The 19,791-nt window shown below is 39.8% G+C and overlaps 2 protein-coding genes across 3 annotated transcripts; both read left to right on the top strand.

Moving 5' to 3' along the window:
* Positions 1–9,200: 9,200 nt before the first annotated feature.
* LOC309709432 (G-protein coupled receptor 26-like) lies at positions 9,201–11,959 on the top strand. Its single transcript, XM_082538052.1, has 3 exons — positions 9,201–10,200; positions 10,384–10,497; positions 10,905–11,959. The coding sequence occupies exons 1-3, from the start codon at positions 9,527–9,529 to the stop codon at positions 11,146–11,148; spliced, it is 1,032 nt and encodes a 343-aa protein (XP_082394178.1). The 5' UTR covers positions 9,201–9,526; the 3' UTR covers positions 11,149–11,959.
* A 212-nt stretch (positions 11,960–12,171) lies between these two features.
* On the top strand, positions 12,172–19,545 carry cpz (carboxypeptidase Z). 2 transcript variants are annotated; one of them, XM_082537318.1, is made up of 13 exons: positions 12,172–12,508; positions 12,976–13,008; positions 13,671–13,722; positions 13,884–14,206; positions 14,308–14,523; positions 15,073–15,269; positions 16,733–16,894; positions 17,256–17,414; positions 17,496–17,631; positions 17,753–17,892; positions 18,210–18,309; positions 18,466–18,611; positions 18,715–19,545. In XM_082537318.1, exons 1-13 carry the CDS (start codon positions 12,415–12,417, stop codon positions 18,916–18,918), a joined length of 1,962 nt encoding a protein of 653 aa, XP_082393444.1. In that variant the 5' UTR covers positions 12,172–12,414; the 3' UTR covers positions 18,919–19,545. The 2 variants fall into 2 exon arrangements, with proteins under 2 accessions (XP_082393444.1, XP_082393443.1); XM_082537317.1 differs by having other exon boundaries at positions 12,173–12,508; positions 15,073–15,308.
* The last annotated feature ends 246 nt before the right edge of the window (positions 19,546–19,791 follow it).

Raw genomic sequence — 19,791 nt, forward strand, 5'->3', positions numbered from 1 at the left:
TGATTGACCTTTATTATAATTATGAATTTATTTTATTTTCAGTTGCTACAAACGGGACAGACATGACTGGGGGATAGGACAGGGAGAAAGAATGAAAGAAAGAGAGGGAGAGAAAGAAAACCAAAGGGGAGAAGAGACGGTGAGAAGGGGGGGAAGAAAGAAAAAACAAAACAAACAAACACCTGGATCACCTGTATGGAGAAAAAAAACAGAAGAGAAAGCAAACAACAAAGAGCAACATAATAAAAAAACCCCCAAAAAAACAGCACCATCACAAAAAATTAGCTAGCAGTAGATAACAGTAGATACTAAATAATAAACGATATTGTGCAGCACGCAAGATAGACAGCGCACAATGTGCTTTGAGGCAGCCGCCAAGAAAGGTGTAGTCCACGTCTGTGAACACCCGTGTGTACACCTGTGTGCATACCTGTGTGGATCAGCATGCTTGTATTCCAAAAGGTTTACATGGTTACTAGATTTTTAAATCTTAATATAAAATGAGTAACAGTAGGGTGAACATAAGGTAAGGCTCCACTTTTTAAACTATTTCTGTATCAGTAATATGTTTCTTTCTGTCTGCTTTCAGGACTGCACGTGATTATTTGCAGCTAGCAGGTTGTTAATGCTATCCATCAAGTCTAACAGTTTGCACATATATGAACTAACCTCAGCTAACGCCAGCTAACAATGTTAGCTCGGTGCTGAGTGGCCTTCAGTAATAGTAATAAATCACAAATCGTACATTGAAGATACTGTGTGAAGTGGCAATAAACCAGGTAGCTACAACAACTAAAACAAGATAGTTGCAGCAGGCTAATATTAGGTTTGTTTGTTTTTTTGTTGTTTTTTTTAAAAAAAGAACTTACTTCCAGATGTTGGAGGTGGAGTCTTTTGACGCTGAGAGCAGATTGGTTGCTGGCAAACAGAGTTTGCGTTGCACTGTCAGATTTCTCCCAACCCTTTCTTCTTTAAATATTTATTCATTCATTTATTTATTTATTTAGTTTCACACATGGTACAGCAGTAATTCATTTCCTATACACAACCTTCCTTTCAATTAAAGTATAAAGTGGTGTCGGAATTTCTAAGTAAGAAATGCATTCCTGCCCGTGCGTTGCTGGTTTTGATGTCCTGGCTCCGGGTCCATTGTGTAACTGACACTACCAACATTAACAGGACACTAACATTAGAGCCTCTCATTGCATGTTTTATTTGGGTTTCCACCAGTGTGGAATTTCCAAAATTAGAGAAGGGATAGAGAGGGGATAGCCTAACATATGAAACAGGAAAACGCTACCGTGTAATCTATTTATTTCAACAAAGTAACTTTGTTCTAATTATCACCTATTTAACCAGTAGCTGTAACAGAATACAGTTACTTATATTTTGTATTTTAAATACATAACACCAGTACATGTATTCCCAACAGTAAATGCAGACTGTGTCGGTAGTTGCTTGATTTTATAAACATGTAACAATGGGACTGAAAACACCTGACAAAGAGGTGTGACTCAGTGCCTTTTTCCATGTAGCGTTCAGGTTTAGGTGATAATTATTATCAAAACCAACACTTATAGCATTGTTACAGTGTTTTCACTTTATAATTCACTGTTATTTTTTTTAAAGAAAGAAAAATAACATAGACACTTCAGTGTTGCCATTACTGTGAAGCTGCCTCTTTTATAATATCTATATTTCCACACATGAATGTGTTAAAAGCTACACATTGTGCTTTTTCTGCTTCATTTTCATGCTATGCTAGGCTAACCCGCTTTCTGGGTGTGGCTGAATATTTGTGACTACGATGCGTTTTTTTCTACAATGTTGAATTGTCTCTTTAAGGCTACTACAAGTTACAATTTCACTTCATGCTTGTAAGAAAAAATATTTTAAAAGAAATATAGAAGGAACTATTTGCCTATGTTTAATAGACTTTGCTCATAAACAGACTGCCGCACACACAAACACTGAGTTACGCTCATTTGTAACCCAACCATACTATTACTTGACTTTGTCTCATTGTACCCTAATTGAAACCAAAAATTCATCCTAAAATCAAAAGAAATTGTCCCAGTATGAAGGCTGGTCTCCAAAATGTGACCGTGTAGCACACTGAGGTCCCCACAACATAAGCAATACAAGTACGCATAAACAAAACAGCCACAGTAAAGTGAGCGTTTTGTCAGCACTCCAGTGAGAGCTAAATCCTCTGAGCTCTTTTTATGTCTCTCAACTCCTGTTTTCTGGCAGACTGCTGACTCATGCATCTCCCCCTCTCGTTCTCTTTTTGTGTGTTTATCTGTCTTTCTTTGTTTCTTTGTAAATCTAGTCAGTGGACTTTTCCCTTGTCTCCTCTTGCACAAGCATTTCTCTGGATTTTGAATAATTCAGCTACATTTCCACATCTTGCATCCTCTGTGTGGGTGTGAGTGTGCGCTTTCATACTGGCAATGTATGTGGTGGTTAATGCCATGTGGTATCTTTATGTGTGTAATCAGTCGTTGTGTTCCTGCGTCATGCTGTAGCTGGATAGTTGGTTAAATCGCTTAATGAGAGTAATGCCTGCTGTGTTTGGGCACAGAGTTCAGTGGGTAAAGTTGGTGTACATACCTAAGGCAACATTTTACTGCTGTTTGAAAATAAAATCCTCTAAACTGAATGTTTAGCTTTTAGCATGGTCATTCTGTTATAGGTGTTTATCATCTGTGAAGCATCACTGATGTTGTTGACAAGATGCACAGTAATGAAGTAAATTTTTGGATGCAGCATCTAGAAATCCCCTTTCCAAATAAGAAACATCTGGAGTGTATCTTTGTGAAAATAAACTACTAGTCAGCCAAGGAAAACGGGAACTATAATCTTGCATAACTGCAAAGAAGAGAAACATATGCTCTCTAATGGTCTGGGATTCAAATAGAGTTTTCATAGCTAACCCTTGGCAGAGTGTTAGCAGAGAGAAATCAGAAAATGTGCTCAGTGTACACTCAACAAGAGGACACAAATTGACTTTATCTCTGCCATGGGCCTGACACGTTTAGTTTTCTGGAAGCCAAAACAGCACTGTTTGACTTTATCACAACCTAAACCTACAGGGTGATGCCAAGTCGAAAGACCCATCAAGTTGTCAGTTTTCCTGTCAGAGTTTTTTGGTGCCTGGCAAGAAATGCAAACACTGTGCAGATGGCAATGATTGAAAGCAATTAAAATCTTTCCTCAATGACACTTTCGAGGAACTAAGTCTGTAAATATAAGCATACAAACAGTTTTTGTACACACATTAAAATTATACAGAATTCTAACATGACTTGGGATGACTCAAGATACCCCAAAAATAATCTAATGACATAAAGGCAGTGAGTCAAAGTGCCAGTAGAGAGAAAATATATACAATTAGGGCTTTGAAAAACGGCACAACTTTTGTTTTGCCTCTCTAAACCACCACAGTAGATTCTTCTTTTAAATGTTTTCTAGCAATGACTAATCTGGTCTTTTCTTGCGTGTAACCAGACGTATCCACCGTGTTGTGAATTTGCAGCGCATGTTCTTGACTGTGACAGCGATATGCTTTTCTCCTTGACTGTGTTTTTGACTTGTCAAGATGTTGTGAAGCTGTTTTTCTTAATCCCGGAAAGAATTCACTATCAGCTACTGTAGTTGTCTTCTGTGGTCTTTCAGACCTTTTGGCATTACTGAATTTATCAGTGCATTCCTTCTTTTTAAGAAAGTAACATATTGTTGATTTGACCACTCCTAAAGTTTTTGTTATTGTCTTGGTCCCCGTGTCTTCCTGGCTGACCTAGTTTTGGGCCATATGTTTGCATTGTTATTGTTTTCTCTCTCTCTCTCTCCTTCCTCTCCTCTGTCTGCCTGAGCAGAGCTCATGTTGGGCTCCGGCCCTTGGCCCACGCACCTGGCATAATCAACCTGCCGCTGACCTGTGTGATTGCCGAGCCACTATTTAAAACAGTGGCTCAGTGCGCTTCTTAGCTGGATCATTGAGTAACCTTAGTAATCGTTGTTTCTGCAACCCTACAGTGGTTTCTGATTGTGCTCTATTTATGAATAGATTCCCAGACCTGTTCCTGTTTCCTGTCCTGTCCCCGAGTCTGGCAGTGTGGCGTGGAGTTTATTGGAGCGTAAGTGCCCGAAGAAGAGTTTGGAACAAAGTGTGGAGAGTGTGGGAGTGGAGTGTGTTTTGTGGACTCCTTTCCTTTCCTTCCCTGGACTTCCTGACCCGTCGCACTGTATATGTCTTCACCTGGTGTTTCTGTATAAATAAACTATTGACTTTTTTATTCTGAACGAGCTATGCTCCAGAGAAAAAAGGTTAAAAATACTTAATCAACTTAAAAACCTACAGGCAGACTGTTTTATTACAAGAGACTCATGGGCCTGTAACAGGTTTGAATGATGTTTCCTAATGTGTTTTCAGCCTGTTATAATTCTTGACAAAGGGGAGTAGCAATTTTAATACATAAAAATATTAATTTCACAATACTCGACACAGTTATAGATCCAGAGGGCGGATTCCTAATCGTTAAACTATCTATACTTAACGAAAAGCTATGTATTGTGAGTATAAATGGTCCAAATGTTGATGACCCCTCATTCTTCCACTGATTTTTTAGTACACTCTCTGAACACTTAGATTGCATAATCGTTCTTGGGGGTGACTTCAACCTGGGGCTAAATGGAAAAATTGATAGGCTCAATGCAGCAGGAACTCAGTGCAATTGGCAGTCCACAAATATAATCAAGCAGTATATGAGCGACTTTGGTCTTTGCGATGCTTGGCACTCCCTTCACCCCTGCAGTAAGGAATATACAACAGACTTAAACTTAATTATGATAGCGCAAAACATGAACAAAAATTGAGGAAGGCAAGGACTAAACTGGGAGAAAAACTAGAAACAAGTAAAAAAAGAAAGCAGACGCCTAAGATGTGAGGAATGCCGCAAATGACACACAGATGATTCAGCAACAAACAGAGGAAGACAAAGGGCTTAAATACACAGAGGGATAATCAGGGAATGAGACACAGGAGGAGAGCACAGCTGGGAGCAATCACACACAACGACACCGATAAGAAGCAAAACTGAAAACACTAACATGGGACATGAGACCGTCAAAGCAAAACAGGAAACAGTAGACAGCCACAGAAACACGGACTTGACGCTGAAACAAGGAGAAGCACAGACATGAAAACATAACTTGACTAGACGTGACACAAGGAACACACGGGAGGCACAGAGACAGAAACCTAAAGACCAGTCGCAACTGGTCGCAGCAGATGTCCGCCCCTCTCAGAACCAACCAGGGAGTTTTTCCTTCTCGCTGTCGCCAAAGTGCTTGCTCATAGGAGATTATTTGATTGTTGGGTTTTTCTCTGTATGTGTTATTGTAGGGTCTACCTTACAATATAAAATGCCTTGAGGCGACTGTTGTTGTGATTTGGCGCTATATAAATCAAATCGAATTGAATTGAATTATAAATAAGCAGAAAACAATAGTGAGAATAAAAACCATGAGAAACAACAAATCCAAGAATATAAATTGATCAAAAAACACTGAGTCCCAGACCCAGTACTGTGACATGATGGCCCCTTTCACTTGCATTGACATCTTTTTGCACCTCATATCGATATTTCTAGTGAACTGCTCTAAAATGCTAATTCAACACTCAAAATCGACTCCAGATTGATCTTTAATCTCTTTAATTTTTTTTACAATACAATACAATGATGAATGATCATGTTGGTCATTTGTCATTACTTTTGAGCCACTGAACATGGGGAACCATACATAGAAGGACTGCAATTCAATAGTTTTTTAAAACCTTCTGAATTAAAGCTGAAAACTTGCATTGCAATCACCTAACAACTTTATTTATTATTTACTGTAATGATATACAGAGTCATATGAAAATTTAGCCTGTTATTAGTTTTATTTCATTTATCTCTATTTGTAAACAGTGGCTTTCAGATTGAATGGGGATGCTTGGCTTGAATATGTGCTTGCTGCACCAGAAGCCTTTAAAATCACCTTTGGCCCCCTGAGGCTGCATCACTATATTAGCTGATGTGTTGCCAGATTGCACATTTATTTAACTGTGCTACTGACTTGTTGTTTATTGTAGACTGTACTATTTTTTTGCTCTTAATTATGATGCTACAACACAACAGTTTTCCTTGTAGAATCAATAAAGTATCAATCTGTCTATCATCTATCTGTTGGGTGAAATCTAAAAACAACAAATAAATAAATATCTGCATCATTTTTACACTTATGTATGAATACATAGATCATAGATTTCACCTGAGTCTGTATGCTCTGACCTGGATACACATCATTAGAAGTAGTTTCACTCCTGTCCCCTCCTTTCATTAACAAGTGTAAAAAGAGTGACACCTTTAACAGTATCGTAGAGTCACTGTTAACATGTGACTCAGAGTGAAATAAATAGGAAGGTAGAAGAAGGAAGGAACAGGAAGACTGACAGAGAACCTTGGAGAAACTGATGGCCTGTGTGTATCTGGACATGTGAGTGTCTGAGTGAGTTAGTGTTTGTGATTGTTCTGTAGCTCAAAGGGTCACGACCTGTTCATTCACCCAGAATCTCACACTCCAGAAACAGTCACCCTGACATTTGGTTACAGTCTTTGTCTTCTTGGCAGCCCATCTCTTTTTCTCCTCTCATGACCATCAGCATCATTGCTGAAAAGTTATCACAAAGCAGGGGCATGCTACCAACACCACCACAGAGCGCCTTCCTCTTAGTCTTTCTAATGTAGAACTGATTTTAATAGAGCAGACAGATCAGGGTCATAGCTGTCAAAAAGGAGCAATCTTCTTCTCTCTGTCACTAGCAGCCTATAGTACTACACCAAACATAATGGAATAAGCATGTATAAAAACCAATGGGTTTCATTTTAAAATAGGCCAAGTACACCTACAAGGATCCATATATCAGAATGATGGAACCTAACATAAGAGATAAGAGACTGTCCTTAAACCACTGTCACGGCATCACAATGAAATTTACTCGTACTCAAACAAAAAAGCGAAAACTCTTAAATAATATAAATACAAACTCTCAAACACTTGAATAAAAAATATTGAAAGGAATACATACCTCATATATACAAAAGACTTGTGTGCAGTAGTAATAATGAAGGCTACATTAACAGATGGATGCATGGACAGAAACTAAAAATATTGTCATATTTTATGGGGAATTAATAAAGATGAAGTTAAGGTGAAGAGAGAGCTCTGTATTATGTTGTTGACTGTGGGAACTGTGATGTTACGTAATGGCGCAGATACTCACAGCATCTCTCTCTCTCTCTCTCTCTCTCTCTCTCTCTCTCTCTCTATATATATATATATATATATATATATATACATAGCAGCCAGAGGCAGTGGCTCAAGGTTGAGTGGGATGCCTGCCAGTGGGACTTCTTAAGTGCTTCCCCATCACTATTCTGATACTGGCATAACAGCTTCGCCATCCACAGAAGCCCAGTGAGAATATGAGATCACTTAGAGGGTTGTTTCTGAAGGTAATTTCTCCTTCTTTCTCTTCTGCTATTTCTCCCGATATTTCTTCCTTCTTCTTAGCAACTGAGAGGTGCTGGTTTTTCTTCACAGCAGTTTAGCCATTCGATTACACACTCAATAACAATAATACCACTGAAAGCAGCATGACAAAACACCAAAAGAAGAAAAAGTACATCACTGGGGCTATTGCAGCACATACTGTAAATATGATCTTCTAGAAACCTGTTAATAATTGAATATAAATGTAGCCTTTGGGGACACAGAGGATGAAACACATGAAGAAAATAGGAAATAAAATACAGCCCACTTGCATGCCCTAAGATAACATAAACTGAATAATGTGTGCATAATGAGGAAAAAGATGTCCATCAGTCACACTCACAAGCCCGCGCATGTTTTTAGGCTTCAAACACATTGTGTTTGAACTAACTGTGCAGGCATTAGATTTTACATGTGACAGGAATTATCCATGTAACCTTAAATCAATGTTAGCACAGAAAACAGAATACTGCAGTTCAGTGCAACAGACCTGTCAATACTGCACTTAAAGCACTGTTATTGGTTTTCACTGAAGTGAAAAGGGCTTTTTTCTATGTCAAGATGGAGACATGTCATTATTGCCAAAATGAGAACAAACTAAGCCCCAGTTACAGCCTCTGAGTAGGAATATGTAACACTGAAAAGTTAACATCAGGCACAGTAATGTAACGTCAAGCTTATTTCCACCAACTCGTTAAAGGGGTAATATTTTTCTGTTTTTACTGATGATTAAAATCTATCAAAGAGTTCAAATGGAAATACACTGCCCGTAAAGGCAATCTGAAACTGCACTGTGTATATAAAACAACAACCAGCATCTTTTTTTCTTCATTTCTCCCACACGTGTTCCTCCTCCCCCTCAATCCAGTTTCCCTTCAGCTTTTCAGGTTCCATCCGTCTTCTCTTAATTTGCCAGCTCTTCTGTCCTTTCAACCTGCCTTTGTAATCCATATGATCCGTAACACAGCATATGATGCTTTCAAGAAGTGTACTTAAATGAACATGCGGTGGCAAATGACTTCTTGAAGGTATTTGAGGACAAATCAAAAACAAATCAGTGCTAAGTAAGATGAAGTTCAAAGAGTGATGAAGACACCAGAGATCTTCTGTTGCTATGGAGATGTGTGTGTGTGTGTGTGTGTGTGTGCATGTGTGTGTGGTCCCGATATTACTCATGTTATGGGGACCCAAATCTGCTTTCACAGTTACATCATGGTGACAAAGGGTTGTTTGCTGAGGCAGGTCATTCGATTATAAGGTGAGTATGTGTTTCATATCTAGAATAAAAGGTTAGAGTAAGGCATGAAGCAGCTGTGGTTAGGATGAGTCAAGCTTTTCACACACACACGCGCACACACACACACGAAAAGCTCTGCTCTCCTTCCATAGTTACAGACAGCACAGCTGAGCTTTTCTTTTGGGATAAAAACTTAGAGCTGGATGCAAACACAACATCCTCATCTCTCACATTAACTCTTGCCCGCATGGATATTGTTCAAGCGTCACATGAGCCAGTCACCGACCGCACGTGCAGGGCGCACGGCATTGCCAGTGAGAGAGGAGGCGCCGGATAGTGCGCATGATCGCGAGTAAGCGCTGAGACCACCCGGCAATCTCGTGTTATCCTTTGCTCAGCTCTTCAATTTGGACTAAACTACTGTCATTAGTGGAGAAATCGGCGCGATCAGTAGTATTTGAGTTCCTAGAAATCTTAAACAACTTTTAAGTTATTTATCTCAACACTGACGTGAAGGTTTGTTGAGGCATTTCAGCACCGGACAGCGCTTTCTCTCTGCTTGGCTCACAAGTGCGCGTCTGGCACGTGGCAATGACTATCCGTCATAGCTGGTGGGGGGCAAAAGGAGAGAGCATGGCGGACTCTCCGTAACATCCTCCCCACAGCTGCTGCTAACACGAACCACGAGATATGAGCATACCGGAGTTCCTTCTGGAAGTGTCCATTGTGATAATAGCTGTTGTTTCTCTGCTGACCAACTTGTCGGTACTGCTATGTTTCGTTCAGAGCAGCGATTTAAGAGCCCATGTACCAGGAATCTTTATGATAAATCTCTCTTTATCTAACATCCTCCTCAGTATTATCAACATGCCTGCCACTTTTCTGGGGGTGGTCAGTGGCGCAAACCCCTTGGGGGACTTGTTCTGCCACGTCGTCAGCTTTGCCGAGACTTTTATCACCAGTAATGCCATGCTGAGCATGGCGGCGCTGAGCATGGACAGGTGGATAGCGGTAGTATTTCCTCTGAGATACTCCAGCAAGATGCGCTACAGGGACGCTTTTCTGATCGTGGCCTACTCCTGGCTTCACTCTCTCATCTTTTCGCTCACTCAGCTGATGATGAACTGGGGAGGCTACAGCTACACTTACGCCTCATGCACAGTTCACCTGGACTTGGACCAGGTGTCTCAGCTGGGAATCTACGCCACCTTCACAGCGCTGTTCCACGGTAGCAGCTTTGCGCTCTGCCTCCTCGTCTTGTGCTTCGCTTACCTGAAAGTTTTGAGAGTGGCTAAGTCACACTGCAAGAGGATAGATGTAATTACAGTGCAGACTTTGCTTCTGTTGGTTGATATCCACCCCAGGTAGAGTGTTTTCTTTGAAAAAAAAAAGTTTGACATGCCTCTGATTTCAAAACAGCTTAATTGGATAAAATAAATCTCTACCAGTTACGCCATACTGAAAAAAACGGTTGCGTAATATTAGGTAACATGTTAATGAGTTTATTAATTATTAATGTCAGAAATTAATGTGGTTTTTTTTATCAGTGTGAAGGAGAGGTGCCTAGCGCAACGGAAGAAGAGAAAGCAGCGCGCCACTAAAAAGATCTGCGTCTTCATTGGCTCCTTCATCCTCTGCTTTTCACCATATGTTATCACCAGGTAAGCCTTCCAGTGTAGTTAAGTGGAATGGCAGCATGGCACCAAGTCCGTTGTGACATTTGACTGAACTTTGTTTTAAAATGTGAATGTCTTCTATATTTTATAATATTAAGTCGCGAATATATCTAGAATGTATACATCTTCCTTAAAGTTGAGTCATTACTTCTGTAACACAGCATCATAATTAGCCCTAATAAGGTTTCATTCATTGTATGAATGTTGCAGTGGATTGCATTAGACCCTTTATTTGAACAGTAAAAATATAAAACAACTTGCCTCTGAACCAATATAACAGGGGAAGAACCCCCATGAAGGCAACAGATGCCTTTTGTTGTTTCCATAACTTTCCATGCTATAAATACACATCCGGGGAAGTGGAATTTACTTTTTCTGTCTTACTCCCACAGGTTGGTGGAGTTGTTGCCCTCTGTGCGCATCCCTCGTTACTGGGGCATTGCCACCAAATGCTTGTTCTATGCCAAGGCTTCCAGTGACCCATTCGTCTACTGTCTTCTGCGGCAGCAGTACAGGAAGGTCCTGGTTAGTATTATCAGCCGAGTTGTAGGAAAAGATCACTACTTACTGTCTGTGACCAGTGCAAGCAGCACATTTGACACCACAGATGACAGCTGTCTTGCCAGGATTACTTGAGCTTGATGTGGTCATTTTTAAATGATTTAATGCTTTGATCTTTTTTGTAAAAGGTCAGTCTTTAAAGTCAAAAAGGTCAGCAGATTGAAAGAAGTCAATGCCTTGCTCAAGGACTTTTTAACAAAGAACTGTGTCATGTGACTGTTAAAGGAACATTATTTTCCACTGGGAGAGCTGTGAAGGACACATAACAATTCATACTGAACGGCACCTCTCACGTCCGATGTGTGCCGAAGCCTTTTCAGCCTCTACAGATTGCTGTTTCCATAGGGCTCATTAGTTTGCCTGGAGATGCACAACCACATGAAAACTGCAACATGTTTAGTACTGTGGAAATGTATCTATAAAGTGTGATAACACTGGATTTGTCCATTTGCTCATTTATTATTGTTTTATGCTTACATTTTGTTTGTGTTAATGACTGAAATAGAGTGCAAAAATAGATACAAAGAAGATGTGTGAAATTGTTATATCAGAGCACTTTCAAAAATAAACTCCACTGCCACAGATGAAAATCGAGTCTTCTATTTGAGTACTTAAAGTGAGTGTATACTGCAATACTGCATCAGTCTAGACTAGTGAGTCAAATATTATGATCGTGATCTTTTATTAACTGATATGAACTGAACATATTTTAAACTTATATTTCCACGTGTCTCTGTTCATGCATAAAAATCAAGAAGTATCCAATATTGAACGGTTAAACGAAAAAATTAGAAACCTGTGATCTAGAATCTTGTGAAGCTATCATACTTATTTTTGAATCTTTTGCTGCTACCTCTTAAGCCCATGGAAACTGCTGCTAAGCACTTTAAATCCCTGTTACAGCTTGGTAATGGCTTATTATTCTTACCAAAGCCGGGAATACGAAGGTCGGTGAAGATTTTCAGATTACCCTAATGGTGCAAATCTATCCATACACTGGTGTGTGAACAGCCTCTGCAGCGCTATTATGTCAAATAATAGGCAGAGACACAAACTTTTCTTACTCCCACCCCCACAAGCCACGTTTCTTCCTCGTGCCCACACCCCACATACACACACATACGCGCACAGCACTTTGTGCAGTGAAATATGATCGGCACAGCCGCGCTCCTGGTTCGCCTCAGTTTTTACAGGTCAGGGATGCACCGATAAAACAAAGGAAGGAGGTTTCCGTCCTGTGGGTGGTAATTATCATCCAGCATAGAAAACGAAAAGTGGCAGCTTCAAACACACACTGCCACATCACACACCGAATTTTCTGGCAGCGCAAAGCACTCCAACATGCAGCTAGGACTTTTGGTAATGTTTCTTTTCTGGGCGAAAACTTCGTTGTGCGTCCCGCAGCAGAATTGCCATCCAGGAGACGAGTATTTAGGTAAGGTCATCTGGTCCAAACAAATACGCGTACCGTGCAAACCCAAACCTGTGATGCATGCTTAGAGTCCGTGGGAGTTAAACCATGTAACTTAACGTCCACACGGTTTAGCTGATAGACTGCTTTCGACTTCCGATGTTAAGTTACCCGGATACTAATTCAAATAATTTTAAGGCCTACCTATTCATTTTAATTCTCTGCTTCGAGACAGCTAATAGGCGCTTTTTTAGTCTGCATATTTCTCAGTTTTATTACATAATAGCCAAATTAGACTCTGCAGAGACGTGTAAGGGAGATTTAAGAATAAATGTGTGTGACAGACTCATGGCCAGCTGCTGTTTGTTTCTGAATAAACGGTGATTTTAAATGGAGTTTCTTCTTTGGATTGTTGTTACGATGTCTCCATCTAGCGTTCAATGAGCGATGTTTATATATTTTTGAGTTTGTATTATTTATTTTTTTCACAGGAAGATGCAGCAACAGTGCATATGAAGAAAAACGTATGTGAATTTTTTTTTTACTGGACAAATTTTTAACTGCATGGATTGAATAACGATTGGGTAAACCTAGCCGTGGAGCATGGCCTGACCTTTGAGTCAGGTAAAACAGAAGAGCTGTACCTAGAAGATGCAGCATGCATCTGCTCCAGATAGATGAGACAGATCTGTAATCTCTGACATAAAGAAAAAAAAATGCAGTACCAAGGCTCAGCCTGTATGGGAGGATTTGTGCTTGTCTATTCTGTGATGAGGTACTATATCAGACAAATTAGCAGTTTTCCCACAAAATCTTATAAAAGCAAATGGTGCTTCCCCCCCCCCCCCCCCCCCCCCAAAAAAAAAGTGAGTCCCATTGACTCTCATCCAAGAGACAGTGAACAAGTCATAACAAGTCAGGGCTAATGGCACATAACCATACAACATCAGAGCTCTGAAGGCTGGTGAAAAACTCAAACCATGTAATCCATATGAACTGTATCCAAAGAGATAAGGCATTATCTTCAAACTACTTGTAAATATGTGATTTACAGTATAGTCTTTATATTTGAGCACTGGCGGGGAAAAAAACATGTAAAGAATACTTAAAAATAATGATTTAGTCAAACCATGTGTGTCCTCTTTTTGACTCCTTATCTTTCTTTACATCTATTCTGCTCCAACAGCTAAATGCACAGAGCTGAACCTGGGCTATTGTAATGATATGGAATACTCTAGGTAAGTAACAGGGCTTGGCCAAGAAATCTGTGCCAACAAAAACTGTAACTACACAACGGTCTCATAAGGTGCTGTTTTTTTTTTTTTGTTTTTGTTTTTTTTATTGTTTTACATGTTGATGTAAATCATGCTGTTAAAAATCATGTATACATTATATCCAGAACCATATTCCCTAACATCCTTGGTCATCGGACTCGTTTGGAGGCAGAGTCAGGGGCAGAGTACCTCCTCCTAAGTGTCATCCATGGCCTTTTGAATGGGGAGTGCTCCCCTGAGATTCGTCTTGTAGGTTGCTCAGTACTGGCCTCACCCTGCAGAGATGACAAGATGGTCAAACCCTGCCGGAGCACATGTGAGGCACTGAGGAAGGACTGCACACATGCCTTTGAGGCCATTGAGATGGCCTGGCCTTATTTCCTGGATTGTGACCGCTTCTTTGCCAGTGACCAAGAAGGCTGCTTTGATCCTCTGGCAGGGCTGAAAGGTAAAGGTCATGTTAATGCACTGTATACTGCCTGAGTAAGTCTGACGCTCTTTTGAAGCACTCTTCTTGGCTTCCCCTAAATCTTGGTGTCCCTCCTCCAGCCAGACAGGAGCAAGCACTGTCCAGTCTCTCTCCTCAGGAGCCCAGTACTATCATTCAGTTCACCTACACCTCCAATGCACAGATGTACAGCATCCTGAAGAGAACAGCAGCCAAGTGCTCTCATATCTCCCACGTCTACAGCATTGGACGGAGCACTGAGGGCAGGGATCTACTGGTGATTGAGTTCACCAACAACCCAGGACAACATGAGCTATGTGAGTAAGGAAGGTTAATGCAAATGTATGATGTTATTTAAAAAAAAAAAGGTTTTACCTCTCTAAGACTTGGGGAAAACAAATGGTCAGATATTTTACATACAGCATTGCTATTTGTGATCTTATCAGCGAATAGCACCTCCTATCAGCTCTGCAGGGTTTTACCATTATTTAGCTTGATGTCTTAAATGCAAGATCCCTTACTCATCTTTATTCGTTTGGCTTTATATTAGCCCTCTTAAAATTGTTTCTAGCTTTAGATTTTCTACACTAAATATATATATTCTCAATATAGTGTCAGCTAACAAGCCAGGTGCTTTCTTTAAAAGTAGATAATTGACACAAACATACCTGAAAGGTTATTTTGACCCCCTCCCCTCCTAGGTTGTTTAAACATACACACACATTTATTAAATTCATCAGAACAACTACCTAAATACACAATTTGATTTGTGTTTATTGCTTGTTCTGCTCAAAATGGCAAAAGTTTAAAAAAATAAATAAGAGAATGCAGATTTAATGATTTGCACTTCTGTCCACGAACTGTAGTAGAGCCAGAGATCAAGTTGGTGGGCAACATGCATGGCAACGAAGTGCTGGGCCGCCAGCTGCTCATCTATTTGGCCCAGTACCTGTGTTCGGAATATATCCTGGGAAACCAAAGAATTCAGACCATCATCAACACCACTCGCATCCATATTCTAGCCTCCATGAACCCCGATGGCTATGAGCTAGCCGCCTCAGAGGTAGAGGATAACAATGACCCGGAGCTCATCAACCATGAAGTAAATATTGTTAACAGAAAAAAGACAAACTGTCATTATCCGATCTCAATTTATTAATTGATCTTGGTCTATTTAGTCTGCTCAGCTTCAGGTGTGAAGGTGGAAGAGTGGGTCAATCTGCTAAGAACAGCTAATGCACAGAGCTTTTCAATGTGGATTGTGGACTGTGAAATTTGAAACCTAAGAGGAAACTTTTAACTATTTAATACATAACCGTGTAAGCACAGAAGCTCTACGAAATGACTCCAGGCTTCCACCTCCTACCTCTTTCTCTGTCAGCCTGTCTGCTTGTCTGTCTACATAGTCTTGTTGCCCAGGGCAAGTCCACCTACTCCCAGACAAATGCATAAACTTTGATTTGAATTTGCCAGGGTTTCAACATTTCTGAAATTAAGTGTGCATACATATCATAGCTGGCAGTGGGAAATCTGCATGTACCTTGCTTCACTTATCTAGCCCGTTGAGCAGTTGTAGAAGTCTCTGAGCTCTGTTTATTCTGGCATGCATTATGCTGGATTCTCAAACATGGCGAGACTTCTGTGCTGGCATCTCTTAATGAATACTCGGAATAACAACACTGGTGGTGGAACATTTATTTGAAATGTTGCATAGGCATGCAGCCTTGATGTTGTGCCTCTGCATAAAAAGAATACACTGACTGTCTCCATGCTTTAATGTGTGTATCAGCTGTTTGATACAGGATTGATAAAAAGATTATGAAGTCCACTGTTAGAACTGCCATTGTCATTGCATGTACTGTGCAGTAATTTAAATACAGCAGCACCCACAAACACATTTACTGCTCTGAGTGATTTATCCAGAGAGCATGATTTAAATACAAATGACAGTTTAGAGTGTATCACACATTTTATATCAATATGACCATATTTTAAATGTTATGTACTGCATGTAGTGTGGTAACTTTCCATTTGTATTTATTTAAAAAAGAGAGAGAGAGAGTTAAAACAGAATGTTGAAATATTTGTTCTGTATATGGACACATATACATAAATGTTTACAGCATGTAACAATTTAAATAATCCAAAAAAATAACTTTGTTGATTATTTGGATGAGATAAAGAAATTGTTGTGCTCATTCCAATTTTATTGCATGGTTGTGCTTACAATGACAATAATGCTTATCTCATCTCATCTTATGTTTAAGACTTAATGGTTTCTGCTTCTATTCGCTACTCTTTCTCTTGACGGATATATGATTTTGTCTTCATGTTAACAATAGAATTAACAGTCATAGTCTAACATGTTCCTTCTTGGATTCCTGACTAATAATCATAATATCTTGCTCTTAATATAGTCACGGCACCTACTAATGTCTGGACATGACATCGTTACAGTTAATGTTGTCATCAGTCTCAGCAGCCTTACACATTTTAATGCTTTTAGTGTGAATCTAAATGTTTCAGGGTCACTTGTTGAATGGTTGGACCAATGGTCGAACCAATGCCCAGAATATTGACCTGAACCGGAACTTTCCGGACCTTACGTCTGTCTTGTACCGGAATCGACGCAGCAGGCACTACCGTACTGACCACATCCCGATTCCCGACGCATACTGGTTTGGGAAGGTAAGAAGGCAGTACCAGAAAGTTGACTCTGTTCCTCTGGACGTAGAGATTTTTCAGTGGCAGAAACGTTTTGTCAGTCATCCAAATGACTTCTTCAGTCCCAGCGGACTGCAGGTTTCCCCAAACTTATTACCAGAACATTTGCATAATGACTGAAACTAGCAGTTTTAGTTTCTCACACTGAAAATGCTACATCCAGATGACCAGAAGCAACTTTTTAGGATTTCTGTACATGGATGATTGAGCATGCATCAAGACTTAAGAAGGTAGTACTAATTTACTAACAATTACCAGAAATAATCTCCAGCAGTTATTTCATATTGGCTTCCAAAAATGATTCAATCTTTTCTTTTTACTGTAGGTGGCACCAGAGACTTACGCAGTGATGAAGTGGGTCAGGTCTCTGCCTTTTGTTCAGTCTGCCAGCCTCCACGGAGGGGATCTGGTGATCTCCTATCCATTTGACTATTCTAGACATCCTCTTGAGGAGCGGATGTTCTCCCCCACTCCAGATGAACAGGTAGGGGAGTGGAATTTTATAGATAGCAGATTTCTAATAACAATCAATGTCTACCTTGGCCAATAATCTGCCAATGCTCAGGTCTTCAAGCAGCTGGCTCGCACATATGCCGATGCTCATGCCACTATGTCAAACAATGACACAGAGAGGTGTGGTGCCTCCTTTTATCGAACTCGGGGGATTATCAATGGGGCACTGTGGTACAGTTTTGCTGGTGGTGAGATACTTTTAACTCCACTCCTTAATTCTCACAGCAAAAGACATAAATCAAACTTCTTTGCGTAAATTTTTTTCCCCCAAGTTTCCCACAATGTGTGCACCTCTCCTACTTTTTGCAGGTATGTCAGACTTTAATTATTTACACACTAACTGTCTTGAGATAACCGTGGAGCTTGGATGCGACAAATTCCCCTCAGAGGCTGAGCTTTACCCAGAATGGAAGAGGAATAAAGAAGCTCTCCTCAGTTTTCTTGAATCTGTAAGTGCCACTTTTTTTTTCTTAACTGTGAATAAAAAGAAATATCTGTTCAAATAATAATATTTCAAAGTTAAACAAGATATAGTAGCATGTTCATAATCTATATGTCATATATATATATATATATATATATATATATATATATATATATATATATATATATATATATACTATACTATACTATACTATACTATACTATAAATCATCGATGGTAAGTGAATTGCTAAATTATAATGTTGAACGCATGGATAATTACTCTGTTCAGGAAAAAACTACGCTTGACAAATCTTGCCATTGTATTCCTTTTCTCTAAACAGGTCCACAGAGGAATAAAGGGAATAGTTAAGGATGGTAATGGTAATGGAATAAAAGATGCAACAATTTCCATCAGGGGTGTTAGAAAAGATGTCACCACAGGTATACATAACTATGTCAGTATTTGATGTGTTGGAGTCTTACTTTTGTAAATGTGTAAATTAACCTTAGACAATACACATTTTACTGATTTTCTTCTTTTAACTTTCTTCACTTTCCCTCCCACCGTTCTGCGTCTACTTATTGCCTTTCTTCCAGCTGAAGATGGAGACTATTGGAGGTTGCTTAACCCTGGAACTCACATCGTGACAGCCACAGCCAAAGGATACTCCAAGGTCAGCAAGAGAGTTTATTTGCCTCACACCATGAGCAAGGCTGGACGTGTTGACTTTGTCCTGCAGAAGGTTTGTCTTCAAAGTCCCGCTGTACCCTCTGTACCACCTTCTTTTAAATATTACCTCCTTCCTCACCTCTGCTCTAACATTTTCACTCATGTCCTGCATCCAGGTTCCCGTGGAGCCCGATATTGATGACCACCTCTTCCCCACATCAGACACATGGGATCGATTTGACCCCTACAACCAGTTTGAGCAATACAGGGATCCAGATGTGGGTGATAGTGGGAGAGAGAGGGAGGAAAAACCATGGTGGTGGAACTACTTCTCCCAGTCTGGTATCTCACCTCCAACCTGGCTGCTGAGAAATGTGTAGACACATTTGGGACAATAAAGATCCTGATTACCACCTCCACCACATAAGGAGACTGGTGAAGGACCATTTTACATCCAGTCCCACTGGTGTTCTCAGAGGCGTTTATGTAGCAGGAGCTGTGACACTAACCAGCAGTAACTGAACACATTGCAGTACTTCCTGTAAGGATGTGAATTAGCATTTTTTCCAAGGGGCAACACATTTAATTTTGGGCTGTGAGTGAGATTTGGGGGCAGCATTGCTTTGAAGCAGCATTTACTGAATAATGAATGAAATATGGATGCCACAATCATCCCCTAAAACCTCATCACAATAGAGAACACAATAGAAGGAATGGGACTTGATATTTTGCTTACAGTTTTACAACACTGCATCTGCACACATTTGTGTACATTAAAAAATGAGTTGGGATTTGTTATGTTTATTTTTTTATGGGCATGTACAAGTAAATTTCTTGTAACATTTATCCATATTTCATACAATACACCAAAAATGTAAGCCCACTGGATCAGTAACAGCATGTGACATAGAGCTTGGATTAGCAGCAACACTGTGCCATCTCAAAACTGTAGAAAGCCTTGCTTTTCCCCCACAAGCATAACAAATAAACAGTGAATATTTCTGGCACTCATTTGTTTCAATGAATCAACTTCGGGGAGTGGTTTTCGCATTATGTCACTAGAGGGCGCAAGAGAACATATAATGGCATTTTCGTCGACTTCAACAATGAATTCTCTAATTAGCGTAAAGTCCATTTGTATTCTTCATTAAAGAGTTTATACATTTATTTATCCTAGTGTTTAGTAATTTGTTAAATGTTAGAAAAAACATTTCACAGTTCAATTAAATTTCCACACTTTGATTTTTCTGATT

Source organism: Aulonocara stuartgranti (assembly GCF_965226115.1).
Source record: "Aulonocara stuartgranti genome assembly, chromosome: 6".
NCBI lineage: Eukaryota > Metazoa > Chordata > Actinopteri > Cichliformes > Cichlidae > Aulonocara > Aulonocara stuartgranti.

Coding starts and splice junctions, on each gene's coding strand:
- LOC309709432 (XM_082538052.1), top strand. CDS start 9,527: ATGAGCATACCGGAGTTCCTTCTGGAAGTGTCCATTGTGATAATAGCT. Junction 10,201..10,383: donor TTGGTTGATATCCACCCCAG/GTAGAGTGTTTT, acceptor TTTTTTTATCAG/TGTGAAGGAGAGGTGCCTAG. Junction 10,498..10,904: donor TCACCATATGTTATCACCAG/GTAAGCCTTCCA, acceptor TTACTCCCACAG/GTTGGTGGAGTTGTTGCCCT.
- cpz (XM_082537317.1), top strand. CDS start 12,415: ATGCAGCTAGGACTTTTGGTAATGTTTCTTTTCTGGGCGAAAACTTCG. Junction 13,723..13,883: donor AATGATATGGAATACTCTAG/GTAAGTAACAGG, acceptor CATTATATCCAG/AACCATATTCCCTAACATCC. Junction 16,895..17,255: donor ACGCATACTGGTTTGGGAAG/GTAAGAAGGCAG, acceptor TTTTTACTGTAG/GTGGCACCAGAGACTTACGC.